At 42.8% G+C, this 19884-nt stretch overlaps 1 protein-coding gene across 1 annotated transcript in view; it reads right to left on the bottom strand.

Annotated features, from left to right (window-relative positions):
• The window catches only part of LOC120947182 (beta-microseminoprotein E1-like), a 31909-nt gene extending 27777 nt beyond the window's left edge, over nt 1-4132 (bottom strand). The window contains exons 1-2 of the mRNA XM_040362284.1: nt 4016-4132; nt 271-394 (exon numbers count right to left, since the gene is read on the bottom strand). Coding sequence (XP_040218218.1) covers nt 271-394; nt 4016-4072 — 181 coding nt within the window. The 5' untranslated portion in view covers nt 4073-4132. The remainder of the gene's footprint in view (nt 1-270; nt 395-4015) is intronic.
• Between the last annotated feature and the right edge of the window lie 15752 nt (nt 4133-19884).

The following is a 19884-nucleotide window of genomic DNA, read 5'->3' as shown; positions in this document are numbered from 1 at the left end:
AAGCATCAGATTTTTCTCACTTTATTGGTTACTGACATGTAAATCCAGTCCGGGGTAATATTTTCCTATTATAACCCTGCTTCTTATATTCCAGTAAAAGAAAAAAAGACTTCAGTCTCATCACTTACTACAGTGGCTGAAACCATGGGCTGACTGCAAGTTACTGATAAGCAAAGAGAATGTGAAATACTTTTGGCTCCATGTGAGTTATCATGGGTTTGTGTTATTTCGGTTTCTACTAACTACTACAGAGGTTATTGCTCAACTTACCACGTGTCACATATAAAGTATGCTTATGAGGATCACGGAGGACTTTTGTACAATGCTCTGTATTACACTGTGCGCCACACAGAGAGACCATGCCCATTACAAGGAGGGCAGGTAGAAGGTAATCCTGTAAACATCAAGACATTTGTTAAAGCTATAGCCTTGTCTCAAGATTATTAGCATCACCCATAGATAATATACTGATTAGATACCTTTAGGATCCGTTCTACCGCAACGTATGCATTGAACACAGGTACATTCAAGTGCATTGACACAAGCTGGCATGCTGTGTTGCGGTGCATTGTATTTTAACATGCACTTTACTTCTCATTTGAAACATGCAAAGGGTATGGCTATGACATGGCAGAAAAGTCAAACTTATTCTGGCCTGCTGTTTTTCCTATGCATTGATCTATGTATTTTATCTTTTGTTGCCTTGCATTGCGAAAATATAAAAAGTAGAGCTTTTTTTTTAAATATCTTTGCATATCAGCGCAACACACTAGTGTGAGCTGTTCCCATCCACATGCTTTAATTTTTCCAGGTCCTTGAATTGGCCTGGGTTGAAAAACATATGCCAACGTATCGGGTGTGAACGGACCCATAAAGTGTATTTCCCCTTTTTCAGCCAAATTGGGATAACACCTAGTTTATATTTGTTAAATGTTCCCATTAACATAACACACACACACACACACACACACACACACACACACACATACATACATACATACATACATACATACATACATACATACATACATACATACATATATATTTTTATTTCTGGTTACCTTTTTAAATGCTTTTCACTTAAAATTCCTTACATGCTCTCCCTGTTCTGTAATGATTAGGAGAGGGCTGTGGAGTATTGTTAAGCATAATTTTTTTTAAGGGTTAATGTTTAACATAATTAACCCTCTCTGCACGGTGTTTGTAGTTCATTATCAGCTGTAAACTAGATTTGAACAGTCTGTTGTAAAAAGAGTTAAACACTTAGGGGCAGATCCACAAAGAAAGTACGCTGACGTATCTATTGATACGCGGGCGTAATTTCAAAATTCCTGCGTCGTATCTTTGTTTTGATTTCTCAAAACAAGATAGGACGGCATCTGGGCTAGATCCGACAGGCGTACGTCTTCGTACGCCTTCGGATCTTAGATGCAATTTTTTAGCGTCCCCTAGGTGGCGTTCCCGTCGTAATCCGCGTCGAATATGCAAATTAGCTATTTCCGTCGATCCACGAACGTACAAGCGGTCGTCGCATTTTGTTACGTCGTTTCCGTTCGGCTTTTTCCGGCATATAGTTAAAGCTTCTATCTGGTGGCGTACTCATTGTTAAGTATGGCTGTAGTTCCCGCGTAAAATTTTGAAAATTTTACGTTGTTTGCGTAAGTCGTCCGTGAATGGGGCTGGACACCATTTACGTTCACGTCGAAAACAATGACGTCCTTGCGACGTCATTTGGAGCAATGCACCCTGGGAGTTTTGACGGACGGGGCATGTGCAGTTCGTTCGGCGCGGGGACGCGCTTCATTTAGATGAAACACGCCCCCTACTCGCCGCAAGAGATACACTATGCCGCCGTAACATAGGGCGCAAATTCTTTCAGGATTCAAATCAAAGCCAAGTAAGTTACGGCGGCGTAGCATATCTCAGATACGCTGCGCCGGTGCAGATCTTTGTGGATCTGCCCCTTAGAAATCGCCCTCCTGCATTGTATGTTAATGAGGTATAGCATACTCTGTGTGGGTACAAAGACACAGTAAGACTGTCCAAAAATAAATCAGCTATGACACCTTCCCCTTAGAAACATCTAAAAAAAAGAAATATATGTATTTTTTTTGGTATGTTGTGTCACTGGGAACATGGAACAAACATATAGTAGAGTTTTCACAGATTTCACTGCAAAAGAAGATTAGAGTCAGAGATTTGTCATAAATTTGGAGTTTAAGTTATACCCTTTATTATCTAACTTATCTAACTTTAACTTAAGTTACAATCTTTCAAGACTTATTAGGTCTCTTCCTCAGACATTGTACAGTTCGAAACACCGTATATTTAAATACAGGGCAACAAAGAAACAGAAAAATACAAAAATGTATAAAAAACTATTTCAAATGTAGGTTTTAAGAACATTACCAAGATTGCAAAAGTTCAAATCAAGCCTAAAAGTGCATATTTCAGTTAAATCCAAAATGAATTTTACAGGATAATTGGATGTTATAAGCAGAAAGCTCCACAGGTCCACTTTCCCTCCTTGGTGAGACTGACCAATTATTCACCAGGGAGGGTAAAACACTTAAAGGCCTCTGAGGGCAGAGTTTTTTTTCTGACTAAGGAGAAAGAAGCTTTGTTTTATAAAATTGTGCTTAGCCTTTAAATAATTTTTAACCAAATCAAAATGCACTCTATGTAATTTAAAAGTATAATCATTCCATCCCTACTCATGAACCGAAAAATTCCCATTAATAATGAGCCTACTGTGATATTTCATATATGGTAGGAAATGGTCAAGACACCACTGTGTGTGTTTTCTTTCTGTCCCATCAAGGTAATTTCCCATCACCTACAGTCCCACAGACACAGCAGAAAGTAAGAATAGATCCTCCTAAACCAAGAGGAAATCCCCTTTTTGAAAGTTGTCACCAGAACAATTTGCAATTGCCTCTCGCCTTATGTTCCTGTGACAGCTCAAAAAATTGAATTTCCCATCACTTTCTGTATCAGAGACAATGGTCATCAGGACCATTAATTAGGGTGAATCCCTTCCGCAGGGAGTTCTAAGGCTAGGTTCACATCGCGATTTTTACATCCGATAATCGGACCGTTAAATCGGATGGAATCGTATATGACAAAATCGTATGTAATCGTATGTCGTATTTTCCATCCGATTTTCACTAAAAAATCGGATCCTGATTGTAAATAATGTCTTTTTTTGTTTGTTTTGTACAATAAAGCTTGTTTCTAGCTCGTTCCAGTGTCTAGTGCGCATGCGTAATAAAAAATCAGGTACGATTTATCGGATAAAAACGCACAGTCATCCGATTAAGATTGACCACAATAAAAAAAAAATTGGACACGATTTTAATACGATTTCAAATCAGGACCAAAAATCGTGGTCAAACATGATTTTTGATGCGATTTTAAATCGTATCAAATCTGATGCGGATCAAATCGGATGCACTTGGGGACCTACATTAATGAATGGAAGTGAATGGATACGTTTTGCCATACAGATTTGTACGATTTAAAAACTAAAAATCGTGAGAACAAGTAGGATGATAAAATCGTTGTGTGAATGCACCCTAACCTGTCCACATTAGATCCAAAATGAAAAACATGTTTTGGCTTTGCATGCACTTTAAATATCTCCACAAAGTATATCTTATATTGAAATGTAAAGATTAGGTGCCAAATTTTAATTTTGCACTGTATAAAAATGCTTGTGGTTTTCATTTATTTCTAATGCTTTAAATATATATTGTTTTGTACTTTTTAGGCTTTTGTGCAAACATGCTGCCAAAGTACAAATGAGCTCCTAATCACGTTTTATGGGGTTGTGAAAGTCCACAAGAGTCTTCTTCGTTCTAAGTCCACGTATATTTTAGGGAAGCTTTATATACTGCTATGTATTAATGGTGGTCCTGGTGTACCTGTTTTTGAAATGGCCAAACACTTCTTGAAAACCCTCAATTAAATCATGTGATACTGCCTTTTATATTATCAGATATCAAATTAGACTTACCATTGTTGGTGTTGTCTCTATTGGTCTATGGCGAGTGCTGAAAAGATGTGTTTTCATTATTTATATACTGGCCAGGGGCCATGTGACTCTAAAGACTATAATAGTAATACATTGCTAATGCCTCCATACCATTCATTGGAGGATTGTCTCTGCCAGAATTGTAAATTATATACAGATAGTCCTAACAAAAGGCACTGTGAAATGGGCTGTAGTATGGTTGTCGTTATGTCTCTGCAATTGGCACCCAAATAATGCAAATATTTAGAAAACTGGGACATGAGTAGTTTGCATAGTATGGTTGTATTAAGAATAGTATTATCCTTGTATCCTCGTCTCAAACACATTATCCTTGAAATAATATTAACACAGTCAGTGTACAGAACTCCCCCAGTGTTGCTATCATTGCCATGGTTGCAAGGAAGTGACCTTTGAATTTTTTGGCAATTGTGGAGAATCATAGCTATCCAGAGATTAACCTGGATAGGTCATTTATTTTTATTTTTTAGTAACTGTGCTAACAGCCCCAGATGTTTGTGGGTTTGTATGTCATATATCTGCTGCCAAGGCTATGGTGACTACAAGGCAATTGAGTTGGTTGTCATCATATTAAATCCATGGTGTTTTGGGTCCTGAAATCTGGCCAGGAGGAGTGTGTGTGGGTTCCCTGTCCATCTCTGTACCCTGAGATTTCCTCCGAAAGTAATATTAATGCTGGCTATTCAGTTTAAAGATAGGAAAAAAAAATATTTTGGAAAAAAATACTGCGCTAAACCAAACAAAGTGTTTGAAAAAATTGCTGCCAGTACCAAGAAATTGTAGATACAAAATTGGAAAAGTGTTTAAATATGAGGTACGGCGCTAAAAAATTAATATTGATAATACCCAAAATACAATGTGATAGATTCAGGAAAATAAACAACATATATGTGCAAAACAATTGTGAATAAAGAGCAACATTCAAAAAGTAAGCATATAAAATTGTATAAATATGCACAATCTAAAAAAATTATGCATAAATAAGTAAACGTGATAATCCACAAACAATTGTAAATTAAGGATAAAGTCCCAATAATCCACAACTGAATTTGTATTGGGGGGTCAGATTCAGGAGAGAGAGCAGAGTCGTCAGGTCAATCCGGGTCAAAATGAGTTCAGGCACAGGTACAGGAAGTTTCAATAGGCAGGAGCTGACAACAAACCAGCAACCCGTTATGAGACTGGGGCTGGTTTAAGTAGGCAGGTAAGAACTCAGATTGGTGCGTGTGGGTGCACGCGTGCATGTGCCCGTGCACGCGGCGTCCCGCCGAACCACACACGGGCATGCGCCGAAGCGCCACTCGGCGGCTGGCCATGTTAGTCCTCTGACAAACAGTTTGCTAATGTTTGTCAATTGTTTGATGTTAAGTGCCTTTGGGCGGAGGAGATAAAGGGTAGTGACTTGACAGTTCTTTTAAAGGGGTGGTAAAGGCTCGTGTTTTTTTCACCTTAATGCATCCTATGCATTAAGGTTAAAAAAACACCTGGCAGTCCCCAGCCCCCCTGTTTTACTTACCTGAGCCCCTTCATCTCCTCCGAGGGCACACTAGATTGATAGCAGCGCAGCCATTGGCTCCCGCTGCTGTAAATCAAATCCAATGACACGTCCGTCAATGAGCGGGGCCGAGTCCGGCATTCGTGTCTGTGGACGCAAATGCTAAACTCAGGAGTGCACCTGCAAAATAACCCCCCCCCCGGGAGAGCGCTTCTCCTAGGGGGTTATCTGATGGGGGGAGGAGCCCACTTTACCTTGCTAGCCTAAATCTCTAAACTGCAAAACAGCATTTCATATTAGTGTTATATTGTTCAGATAAAATTTCTTCATTACCTATAAGTGTTATGTTGTGCACTACTATGGGGGTTATTTACTACAGGCAAATCCACTTTGCACTACAAGTGCAAACTACAAGTGCAAAGTGCACTTGAAATTGCACTGAAAGTGCACTTGGAAGTGCAGTCGCTGTAAATCTGAGGGGTAGATCTGAAACGAGGGGAAGCTCTGCTGATTTTATCATCCAATCATGTGCAAGCTAAAATGCTGTTTTCTATCTTCCTTTTATGTCCCCCTCGGATCTACAACGACTGCACGTCCAAGTGCACTTTCAGTGCAATTTCAAGTGCACTTTGCACTTATAGTTTGCACTTGTAGGGCAAAGTGGATTTCCCTTTAGTAAATAACCCCCTATGCGTCATTTTTATCACAGTAAACAAACCTGAACTGCTTCACTAGTACTGTGTAGGTTTCTTGTTATTGGTGTCAACGGTAAAAATGACTGAACCCAGGGTTGTCGGAGGTGTCGGAGGACTTGCAGAGTCGGGGAAACCAGTGGGGACAGATTCTATCAGCGGCCCTTACGAGGGTAGCGCTACACTTGCATAACATGTTTCTCAATAGTAAATTCCAACTTTGACTGATTTGAGAACATTTTAAATGATTGAAATAACTGTTTCTGTTTGATTTATAACTGGTATATAATAAAGAGGGCAATCATGCGTGATTAAACCCAAGTAAATCATGTTTATATTTGGTATCTAATACAAAGTCTGTCATCAAGCTCTATGATAGTTGAGCTAAATCAGATTAACTGTTGCAGTTCAATTCCTTTTTTTAAATACTTTTGTCATTGGTGACATTTGTATTAGAATAAGGAAACATCACAAAGCAGTTTGGAAAATCTCCTGGATTATGTGTTACAGACAAATGTTTTCAGCTATGTCATTTACGGAACATCCATACAAAATACATTATTTTCCAAGAGTATGTATACAGGGATTTTACTACACGTAAAACATGATCCAAAGATTTAAACTGTAACTTATTAACTCCTTTCTTTCCACTGCTACACTGTACTGTACACAGAAAGAACATAACATGCTCCACGGGTATGTAAGAGAACACAAGTGCACATTATGATCACCCACCCCTCTGGCCATGTCACAAGATAACTTTCATCACAGACTAACCTCAGCAAATAAATCAAATGGGCCTTGATAGTAATGGGCTAACCTCCCCAGGTTCCATTTGCCAAAGGTTGTTCGAAGTCTGGTTCGTTCCTAGTGGGGAAGTCTATTAAAGTCTATGGGGGCAAATTTTGTTATTAAACTCTAGACATTTTTGGGGCTAATAGGCAAATTATTGTAAAGAATGGGCACATGGAACTGGGCACTGCCATGGGAGACATATAACACACACACAAAAAAAGTACAAAATACCATACAGTGGGAAGGAGGTCCTTTAAATGCCACTTCTTCGGCAACTTGTTTGGCGGATGTCTTTATGTATGTGGTGTTACTGGACAGTATGTTATGGACTTTTCATCCTTATATGACTTTATATATAATATAACTTTATACTTTGTATAACTTTTCATAATAATATTTACATATATATATATATACACATACATACAGATTATTGTTATTTTCAGATTCGGGCAGATTTTTACTTATTGTTCACTCCTCATTTTCATCATCATCCTAGCATGGTTTTATGCTCCATGCATTGGTTGTTCCCTGGGCTGGTTATGCATGCAGTCACCATTTTGGACACCCTCCCCACCTTGCTTTCTGCAGCTGGGCTCTCATACTCAGCCGCCTGACCAGTCGCGTCCCATTCTAGTCAATAGAACCGTTCTAATAGGAGAGACGCAAGTCGCTCCGACTTAGAAAAAGGTTCTTGTACAACTTTGGGGGCGACTCGGGGCGACTTGCATTGACTTCTATACAGAAGTCATTTTGCAAGTCGCATCTGAAGTCGTCTTCAGGACGCCTTGCCGAGTCGCCCACGAAGTCATGCCGCCCCAGTGTGAACCGGCTTTGAGAACAATATTTTTGTTTCATTTTGTTTTCATAATAAATTGATTGTTATTTTCTTTTTTTTCAAATAACAGTTTTTATTAAGTGCAGGTTGACACTGTGATACAAAAACTTCAGCATAACAGCAGCATAAACAGTGCATATCAAAATACAGTAAATCACAAGGCAGACAGCAGGGGGAGCTTGCTGACTCCACATATACACCACTTAACCTCAAACAAAGTCTGACGAAAACCACATCAAAATTCACAAAAAGGAAAAATAAAACAAAGAGAAAGAGAGAAAAGAGGGGGCCAGGGAGAAAATAAAATAGAAGAATAAGAGAGAGGAAACTACAGTTAAAAGAGAAATAGGGGGGAATGAGGTAGGGGGGCTCAGGGCGGGTCCTCTCGCCGGTGCCACTCCTCCCAAACCTTGTCATGCATTTCCAGTCTATCCTGCAATCTGGCTGTCATTTTTTCAAGCAGCTCTATATATTTTATCCTTGTGTACAGATCCGCCTGGGATGGAGGGGATTGCCGCTTCCAGTGGAGAGCAACCAGGCATCTCACAGCAGTCAAAATATGTCTAAGCAATTTTTTGGAACACTTGGGAATTTGCAGGGGTGACACCCCTAGTAAAAATAGTTTGGGGGCCCTGGGAACCGGTACTCCCAAGAGACGGGACAACAGCAGCTGTGTTTCCGTCCAAAATGGTACTATATTGGGGCAGGTTCAGTTTATATGGTACAGGGTCCCCTTGGCTCCCTGACAGCGCCAACATCTATCTGAGCTGGAGGGATAAATAGCGTGGAGTACATCTGGTGTCAGGTACCAAAAATAGAGAATTTTATAGGCGTTCTCCTTGTAGAGTGTGCAGAAAGAGCTTTTTGCTGCATGAGACCAGATCTCCTCCCCTAGCACCTTTTCCCTAGAGGAGCATATATGCATGCTTACCCCAAATGGGGAAGGAGCAAGAGTTTAGCAGCTGATATATGTCCGATATCAGACCTTGGCGAGCAGATCCCTCTACTACCAGCCTTTCGAAGGGGGTTGGCGCCAAAAATTGGCGAGGCAGATCGAATTTCTTTTGTAGGTCAGAGAATGAGACAGCTTACGTGTTATCGGGTCCACCAGGTGGCCAAAGTGGAACAGGTCTCGTGTCGCCCAGTACGAGAGCATCCTAAGGTGAAGCATAGGTCCCAGGAGCCGGCCCGAGTCCACCTCTGCATTCGCTTTCCAGAGCAGGTTGTTTGGGTGTAAGCCATATTTTTCTCTATTTCTGTCCACTTATTATAAGAGCATTGGGGAAGACAGGAGGTGATAGCATTCAACTGAGCTGCCTGGTAATATTTAAGTAGGTCAGGAAGATTGTTATTTTTATATACTGTTTGTACCTTTATTTTACTCAGTTACTGGCCTCACTTACAGTCCCATGACCATTATTTTTTGTATATGCATGTAATATTTTGCAACTTAACAGCTTATTTTTAGGCTTTTTTCCCTCTGTGATCTGGCCAGTAACACACCTACTGTATTAGAGTGCCTCCACTCTGAATGAAGGAGCAATAGGGATACCTTTGGGCAGCAGCATTTTCAGTTTGTGGGGAGAGGAGTGTTAGGCCCCGTACACACGAGAGGATCTATCCGCTGGAATTTATCCACGGATCACTTTCAGCGGATAGATCTGCTGGTGTGTACAACCCAGCGGATATTTATCCGCGGATATTTTTCGGGACGATGGTTTTCCAGCGGATCAAAATTTCTTAGCATGCTAAGAAATCGATCCGCTGGAATCCAGTCCAGCGGATTGATCCGATGGTCTGTACAGACTCACCGGATCAATCCGTCCGATTCCATCCCTCGCATGCATCGTAATGATTCGACGCATGCGTGGAAGTCCTTATATTACAGCGTCGCGCACGTCGCCGCATCATCTTTGCGGTGACGGCGCGACACGTCACCGCGGAGGGAATTCCGCGTGGATTTTCATCTCATGGTTAGTACAACCATGAGATCAAAATCCGCCAGAGGATTTATCCGCGGAAACGGTCCTCCGGACCGTTTCCGCGGATAAATCCTCTCGTGTGTACTAGGCCTTAGCTGCACTAGCAGATTTAGATACACCAAGAATTTGAAGCCAAACTCCAGCTACAGAAACAATTTGTTTCCTTTTGGGATAAAGATTTTACATAAATAACAAAATCTGACTATTATAAGTGGGACGCCCTCTACCTTTTCACGCAAGCCTTTCCTGAGTAGCCTCTCTCTTTCACCCTTCCTGCCGCTCTGTGCTGCTTTTGGTTCCTGGGTCTTCTTTTCCCAGGAACTCTGCTATGCGTGTCAGGACCCTTTGGGGTAACACCGCGCTATATTAAGATACCTCTCAACTCAACTCAACTCAACCTTTAGGTAGGTGCTAGAAGTAGGATTTTTGTGGTAGCTGTCAGGCAGGTACATTTGGGAAGGCCTATGCTGCATACCAGGCCTGCTTGGTTTTGATCTGGAGGGCAGGGAGTGGTTAGTGTAGCAGTGGGTGTGACCACCTGTGCTTCAGTCCTTGGGCACCTCCCCTGCTTCCAGGGAGAATGTTCTGGAAGAGGGACAGGGCTGGGGTCTGGAGTGACAGGGAGCTCATGTGAGGAGCCCTGACCAATCCCCAATTGTTATTGACAGGGGGCAGGCCTCACTTATAAGCTCAGGTCCATCCCACTGGAGCGTTGTTGTCGGCTGGGGGAAGAAAAGAATCGAGTGCTAGATCGTAAGCAGGAGGTCCATCCCCATCTGGGGGAGGAGTCCGGGAGCTGGGAGGGAGCTTTACCCATAAACGATCACTGAGTGGGTGTCCCAGAACAGAGGGGCTGGAGAACAGATGCGAACGCATGTCCGGTTATGCTCTTTACCTTGGACCCAGGGCAGGAGAAGGTTGGTGAGTGAGCCACAGTGGATATCTGGAGGAGGCATGCCAGCCAGGGGAGCTGGGTGCAAGGCCAGAGGAGAGGCTGTGGGGTTTTGTGTCAAATCGATGCGGCTTGCGGGCGCAGAATTTGCAAGTTAGGCTAGCTGTGATCAGTAGTCCACCAACTAATGCAAGCTGCTAATCTAAAAAGAAAACAAATGTAGACACCACATCTAAAAAATGGTCTGTTGTACCCCGTTACAACTGTATTTAGGGTGCAACACGTTCCAGCCCATGCACATTTTTTCCTGCAAAAAATATGTGCACTTATTATTTTCCCCAAAGGTGAACTTAGCCTTAAAGACACTTATGAAATGCAATGGACTTGGCAACTTCATGGAAATTTCATGAATACCCTAAAATAATTGCAATTGTTGCCTCAGTCTGAGGCACTCCTCGACACAGCTACATGAACCAGGCTGTCACTGACCGTATCACACATGCGGCTGCAGTTCACACATAGCCAGTGTGCAGCTGTTCTCCTTTCCTTGCCTGCCAGTGAACACTAAACATTTCCACGGCTGTGTGCAGCCACAGAGAGCAAAGGAAAGCCCATCCCACCACCTGGGAAAACGAAGGAATGCCTCTGCTGTGCAGCCTGGGAAAGGACCACGTCTGCTGGGGGGATTCAGAGCTTGTGGGAGGTGTAGTCCCCAAAGAGACTGTAACTGGTGCTACAGAGTGTTTTTGGAACTTGTAACAGCTCTAGTGAACGGGAGTGAACCACAACTGCGGTTAGCAAGGATTTCAATGCACTTCTTTATGTGAGAATTCAGTATTGGACCCCAGGCATCACTCCAAGCAAACAGGAGTTTGGGGGTTCTCTACATCTTCTCTCTCTCTCACATAAAGAAAGGCGTTGAGCTACTAAGGTTGAACGCATTTCAACATGCGACCAGCGTTTAAAATTATAGCATACACTTGAAGATTCCAATCCACTTCTATATGCAAGTGATTATCAGTACGGGACCCCAGGCGTCACTCCACGCAAACAGGAGTTTGGGGGTTCTTTACATCATATCACTTAAACATACAGAAATGCATAAGGCCACTAAGGGAGTTGGTATGAAATACCATCAACCCTTAACATAGAAAAGTTAGAGCGAACATGTTCAGCAAGTTAGGGCAAGGCCCATAAACAAATAACACTTTTGTCAAGCACATAGTAAATAGGAATTGTACAGACAACTAATAGTTGCATATGAGAGGCAAATATAGCTCAGGTAATTTTGAGAGTAGATGTCCCTTTAAGATGTTCCTCTGCAAACAGCCATAGGCACAACAGTTAGTCCCAAGTAGTATGTTAATAGCTACAAGCCATAATAAATAACAGCAATTGTTTTAGGGGGAATATATGCTGCAGATCTTTCTATAGTACTACAAGTGAAACAATTGCTAATTATCCATTTGCAGGGCTTCATTGTAGCAACAAGGGATTCCGTAGTGTAGGGTGTCAGCAAGGAAGGTCTCTAAGGTTGTCCCCAGCAATTGCAATCAGAAGCAGTCAAGGTAACAGCAGAAATGCTGGAGTTGCAGCTTGGTGTAGTTTGCAGCATGGGGAGCGATGGCACCAATGGTTGTAGCAGGCTGCTAATGGAACGATTTGCTATTGGGGATGCAGAAAGGCGGAGTTGCTGACATCTTTTGGTCTATGGGAACATCACTGCAAGTCTAGTGTTGCTGCCTGGTCAAGGGGAGGAAATCATAGCAACTGGCATTGCTGAGCTCCAAAAGGAGAGTGTGAGGAGAGGAGTCATCAGCCCATGTGTATATGAGAGGCCACTGTCCTTACCCTCTGAACACTATTTAATGGAACAGTATAGCCACTGGAACATGGTTTAGGAACTTACGCCTGGGTTTGTGGGACTTGCATTTGAGCACTCCAATGCTGAATTTGGGCCCCAATGCACTGGCCAGTGGGAGAGAATTTGCCAAAGATTGTCAGACCACTTTTTTGGCATTGCCTTTTAGTCGGGTATCCCTTTAGTCTAAGGATTAGGTGTGAAGTCACTGGTCTGCTTGCTACATATTACTGTATTTTTCAACTGTTTTCTTGTAATTGATAAAGTGTTTATTACTTCTTTTCCATCTTTTGGTTATTTTTATAAGGTGGCTATATTTGGATCCATATTTGGCCAGTTCAACAGGGATCGGATGAATTTTGATCCATGTATGGGCAGGCTGTTTTTTTTAGAAATTGATCTACCAATTGACTTCTGCACAACCAGCGTCTGGTTTTCCTTGAATTATTAGTGCCGTCGGCTATAGCCTGCAGTACTGATCAGTGTAATCTGACAGTGGGGAAGGCTCCCTGCTGTCAGAATAAAATCACTCAGCGTGAGTGATTTCCCCAACCACATTAAGCTAAAACGAAAAACAAAAGATTAATCTATGGCCTGCTTTACTGTGTATTGCACAAATTAATATTTTCCCTTGAGCCTTGGTGTGTCAGAGGGTGTGGCATTGCCAGGAAGGTCATTGATATTGATAATGATTGACCCCTGATACAACCTCAGGGCTAACTCCATCCTGCCGTTTGATTTAAATTACTATGGTGAGACAAGTGCAATCTATAGAAAAAAAAGGTGTCCAGGCTGGACAGTGGCTATGCCCTTTGGAAAGAAATAAGCCTTTTTGCTATGCAAGCTAATTTTTTTTTACCAGATGTGGGAAAACAAGAAAGCAGGGGGCTAGTAGGTTATTATTCTGGTTTTACAGTAGCTGCGTTGCTGCTTTTATGTGCTAACTACATCACAAAGACATGAGCTAATATGACATATTACAGAGCCAATAATATGTAAATATTTATCATTTTTTCCATTGAGCTCAAAGCCCCGGTTCTGACTTAAGGCCACAATGACAACTGTTGTGATTGATCAATTGGTATACTCCATTTTTTTAACCAGTTAATGGCCAGATTAGGCGTATGTTCTCATTGATCAACAGATATGAATTGCCTTTTGACCACATAATGATATAAGAACATAAAATGAAGGTCATCTAAAATGTTATTTCAACTGCATAGCAAATGTCCATGAAAAGATAAGAAGGACATGACATTATTTAAGTTAATTAAAATAGTCTTCAGCAAAACATAAAAGTCTCTCTTGTATTGAGGGCAAATGTAGGTGTAAAATTATTGCTAGCAACACCTGCTCCCATATTGCTTTTACGAATCTTTAAACTGTGATCACTTTTTTAACCTGTATGTTGGTTTTTACCATTAAAACTTTTTTTTTGCTGACCTGCACTATCGGATCTCCTATTTTTTCTTTTCTTTGCATGCTATGTGGAGGAAAAGTTTTTTGAGTGTCTCCAGCTGGTCCCCATTACCCTATTAAGGGTTGCTGTCTGTCTGAACTGAGCTGTTTGTTGGATCTTCGCAATTTCTCTACCTACTCCATGGTTGAGACACCTTTATCGGAGTCACCTTCGGCTAAGGAATACCGGGCTCTTTGACCTTACCTTCGGTTGACGTCTTCTGGACACCAGAGAGAGGTATATTCCACTTCTTTTTGGATCTTCGCTGACAGTCCCGTTGAACAGCTGGTTGGGTACCGTAAGCTTGATTGACCTGTTGTCATATGACAGTCGGGTCCAACGGTTACGGTAAACACATTCATAATTACAACTTACATCTGAAGATCTACGTTGGGATGGTTCATTCAATCTCATGACATCTTCATTATGTTATTTACTCACGATGGACAATTTATCACGTTGAATTTCTACATGGACTGATTGTTTTCATGTGGATTGAACATTATTACTTTGTGGTTATACCCTGTTGAGTATATATTATGTGGTGTTTTTTCACATTACACTAATACGTAGCGCTACACATTCACCCACACTCGTATTGAGGGCAAAGTCTTGAAAATGTCCATAAGTTTCCAGTTTGTACAAAATCCACACCAAAGGGTAAGCAATACACAATATTAAGATTTTATGTTTTAAATAAATTCATATATAAAAATTAACAAAAAAAAAAAAGTAAATGCAAAGAAAATCTTATACAGTAAAACCTTGGTTTGCAAGCATAATTCGTTCCAGAAACATGCTTGTAATCCAAAGCACTTACCGTATATATCAAAGCATTTTTTTTTACAGGGTATAAAAGAGAAGTGTAGCAATAAGTTGCTAAATGTTGTACCTTCATTAAATGTAACCTTATTGCTACACTTAGAGGCGCCTCTCTTCTTTTTTATACTCAGTTGTGACATCACTCTACTCTTATATATATCAAGACATCGCTTGTACAGTATATCAAGACAAAATTTATGAAAACATTTTGCTTGTCTTGCAAAACGCTCTCAAACCAAGTTACTCTCAAACCAAGGTTTTACTGTAATACTTCTCACAAATAGATGTTGTAACTGCTAATAATATTATTAAATACAAAAAAAAGATTACATATGCTGTGTAATCAGGAAATTCAGTATCGATTATGACACAATTTTAAATGCCAAGTTAACATTTTTGTAGCACTGCAGAACAAGAGACACTGCACTGCTTTGACAGCTCTAAGCTATAAGAATCTTAAAATGTTTACCTTGAACTTTACCCGCATTAAAGTAAACCTTGAAAATCCTTCCACTGACATTAATGATTATCATATTCATATCCAAAAATAAACTAAACTAGTGTGCCCAATGCCGTTCTCCCTGTCTACGTCCTAATAAGCTTTGCCTTAATCTAGATAGAAACAGGAAAGGATAAATTTATCATATAGCCCTTTTCTCACCAGACTTACTGTCCCTGAATCTGCCTTTTCATTAATTCATTTGGATTCAGTGTTTTCAATCATGGAAGTTAAGCATCACATGTATGCATTACCAAGGGTGGTCTGCATGCAAAAAAGCCTGCTTGTGGGCAAGTTGTGGTGTGATGGAGTGGTAGTCATGTCCTTCATGTTTCCTTCCTTGCTGGGCACCAAGCGCGTGTCACATGAGTCCTGCCCTGGGGTGGCTTATTCTGGGCTACGGTAGGTACATTACCTTCACTGGAAAAGACGACTGATCTCTAATAAACTCTCTCAAAGTTTCTGAACACCACCACAGTCACTTGTGCATTGCCCTTTCTCTTTCCACCTGTCCAGCGTATCACAGCTACCTTACTCCCAGTAAGGGTATGGGGTCTTGCACTCCTTCACTGCAGAAGGAGTGCTGAAAACAATCACATGTGCACGCTGATGACAGGCCACTAAAGAAACCTTTGTTACCCATGTTAACCACTGTATCTTGACACTGTATGGACCATTATCTTCATACCCCAATGTGTTTTTAGTGATCTGAACTGTAGCTATGTGTGCTGATACTTGCATTACACATTCAGACCAGACAAATACAACGTTTCAAATGCTTTGCTTGAATAAACTAACATGATGACATACACAGACAATCATTCTGTACAGCAAAGAAACAGTGGGGAAAATACTACATACATAAAGTAACAAAGCTGTCTTGTGCATATAATATACCTGCTAGATGGATGCCTCCCCAGCACTATGGCCCCTCTACGCCCCAGATATCCCCCCCAGCACTCTGACCCCTCTACACCCCAAATGTCCCCCCAGCGCTCTGACCACTCTACACCCCAGATGTCCCCCCAGCACTGTAACTATATACCATAAGATACCCCTTGTATTGAGACCCCACTACATCCCTGATACCCCCTGCACTGTGGCCTCTCTACATCCCTGATACCTCTAGCACTATAGACACCCAAGCATTGCTACCCCCTATACACACACCAGATCACCCCTCAGCATTGTTTTCTCCCATACACCCTTGATATCCCCCAGCACCATTATCCCATCCATGGCCTTCCAAGCCTTTCGGTGCAAATAGTGCTGGACAGCTGGGCTCACCATGACACCATCCACAATGCTATTTCCGCAAGTGGGCTCTCAGTGCTGCCGACTCAGCAGCACCCACTCCAGCTCCTACCCTGCAGCCTTCGAGTCCCGAGCATTCAACCTGCATGGGGAGGGGTCAGAGCATCACTGGTGCTCTGGCCCTACCCCTCCCTGATGGCTGTGAAATAATAGGTATTGTTCTGCAAAGCACGGCGCACACCGCTACCAGCCTGCCTCCCCGGTGTATCCATCACTCTCAGTGCCATCATGGGGCCCCCAATTTGGGAGCAGCATGGGTTCAAGGATCTGCTGCTTTGGGAAAATTCTAGGGGCCCCCCATGCAGCTGGGGCCCCTTGGCGGTGCCCAGGTGTGCCTTCTCATTAAGACAGCCCAGCCTTTGTAGCAAACAGCTTGAGCCTTTTTTTTTTAAATCAGAGATGTTTATTGAGAGAAACAAAAACATTTTTCTTAAACAGAAAAGAAAATCACAGCAAGTACACAGCTCATAGACACATCACCGAAACATTCTGCCAGTGCAAATGACAGTTCACACAGAAAGTACAGCAGACTCCCATATAACATAAGACCTCAGTCCGAGGCAACTGTTTAGAAGGCACTAGCCCCACTGGAGTACCCACATCCCCCAAATGCCAAACACAGCATAGCTCCAATGAATCAACCTCCCCACTTTCTGACTGCCCCCTATGGCTGACTACCCCCCCATCTATCTAAGCAGCCTATCCATGACCAGATCTACTGGGGATAAGCCAGGGGAATCTAACCATGGAGCCCACACTTGCTCAAATTTTCTTGAGCACCCCCTGTGTTGATAGACATACTTCTCCAATCTTATGGTGTCACCCATTTGAGCAATCCATTCCTTCAACGTTGGAGGATCCACACTTGGTGCATATCTTCTCTGGGGGCCGTCTGCTTTCATTCGCAGAGCTCCGGGAGAGGTATGACCTCCCTCAGACAATGCATTTCCACTACTTGCAGCTGAGGCATGCCATCAGGGCCCAGGCTGGAAATAACCCTTGGACATTGTCCCCTGCCCCGATCTTTCACTTCATGACTGGGATAACTAGCTTCAGAGGCTTTATCTCAAGCTCGTACGCCATGTTACTGACGGCATTCTCACCGGCCCTCCCTTCTAGGGTGGTGGACTCCTGGGAAAGGGATGTGGGTGAATTTGAGGAGGAACAGTGGGAAGAGGCGCTACTAGTCATACAGGGGGCTTCGCTCAATGTAGCACACCGTTTGTCACAACTATACATTGTTTTACGAGTACATTTTACCCCGGCCAGAATGCACAGAATGGGTCTAGTTGAGGATGACAGCTGTCCTAGATGCACCAGGGACCATGGAGACCTAATCCATTTGATGTGGCGATGTCCCAAGCTACACCTATATTGGACGGGGGTTCTCAAAACACTGAATGACTTATTTATGACTCAGATACCACAAAACCCCAAAGTATGTATCTGTCAGGGATCGGATGGGAGACTGAATTGATGAGGTCGGCCTCTCTTATATCTCCTGTCCTGGCTCCGCTGAAAGTGAAACAGAGGAAGCCGAAGGACAGGAGGGACACGAGTGCCTGGAGCCGGGGGTCCCGGGAGAACAGCTTGGCGGGGTTCAGCGGCCTGGAGTAGTCCGTGATGAGTTGCGCATGAACAGGTGAAAGCCAGGCAGGTAACCGAGGGTTAACAGTGACCAGGGGCATAGACAGAAGCAAGGTCTCAGGGATAGCCAGGTTCGTCAGCAAGCGGGCAGTGAGGTACCGAATCGTAGACAGAGCCAGAGTCAGGAACGGAGCTGGGTCAGAATACTGGGAAAACATACAGGATCAAGCAGGATTACAGAAACAAGCTGAAGATCAGTCAGCAAGGGCACAAGAGCCCAGACACCCTTTAAATAGGCTGTCTGGCGCCAAACTGAATTTGGCTCGTACGTGTGCACGCGTGCCCGTATCTGTGCGCATGCGTGCCCGCAATTGCGAGCTCTGGCGCGCATGCGCGCATCTGTGAGCCATTCTATGGCAAAGACTATGCGCTTGCGCACGTCTATGTGCAAAGCGTCTTACGGGAATTCCCTGACAGTATCCTAGGGCTTGTAGACGACCTTCCACTGGAGGATAACCCTAAAAAGGCTGTTGGTAGGGCCCTTTTCCAAGCCCGCAAACTTATCCTTAGACACTGGAAGGACACAGAACCCCCAAGGCTGGGGGAGTGGATAGCCCAGATGGGATTCACTCTCCGGGCTGAGAAATACATCTATCAGCACAGGAAACGGGGGGGGGGGGGTAGGTTTGAGTTGTTGTGGGCCCCGTGGTTAAATTCACCTGGATTAGCCCCACTTGAGCTGGTGTTAGACCGGCTGCTCATATAAACGACTGGAGGTGAGAATTTAAGACCGGTTCAGGGGCACGCTATGAAAGAGGGAGGGGGTAAGGGCTAGGAGATAGTACCTATGTGAATAATGGAGCGGATCCAGGAGTGTGAGAGCGCGCTGATATTCGTAAAGTATAATAATGCAAACTGTGATGGTTTAGTAGGAGGAGAAGGTAGCATTCCAGAAATGTTGTGTGGTTTTGTTCTTCCTTTTTTTTTTTTTTTTGTCATTTTATTATTTTGCGGTTTTGTTTGGATGTACAAAAAGTGGATATGTTATGTAATGGACATATTGTCTGTACCTTGTATGTCTGCCATATTCTTCAATAAACATCCTTTTTTGAGAAAAAAAAAAAAACGTTGGAGGATCAACTGCCTTCCAATGCCGAAGGATTAGCCTACGGGCCTGAAACAGAGCTCTCAACATGGCTTGCCTGCTATTGTCGTCCATTAACGTATCATCTATAATTCCAAGAAGACACGGTTTTGGGTCAACAGGAATGTTAGTCCGATAAACACTGTTAAGGAGAGCCACGACCCCTGACCAGAATAAGTGAAGCTTGGGGCACCGCCATAGTAAATGAATTAGGTCGCCATGGTCCCTTGCGCATCTAGTACAGTTGGAGTCTGACCTTACCCCCATTTTAAATAGTCTGACAGGTGTGTAATGCACTCTGAGCACAATATACAATTGGGATAACCGCTGGGCCACATTCAGGGAGCACAACTGCACTGCCTGAAGTGCCTCCTCCCATTGTTCGTCCTCGAAGGTCCCCACGTCCCTCTGCCACTTCGCGGACACCCCAAGGGGAAAGTCATCTAGGTAGAT

Source organism: Rana temporaria, chromosome 8 (assembly GCF_905171775.1).
Source record: "Rana temporaria chromosome 8, aRanTem1.1, whole genome shotgun sequence".
In the NCBI taxonomy this organism is placed as follows: Eukaryota; Metazoa; Chordata; class Amphibia; order Anura; family Ranidae; genus Rana; species Rana temporaria.
Note: the sequence above shows the minus strand (reverse complement) of the source record. Positions and strands in the feature narration are given on the sequence as shown.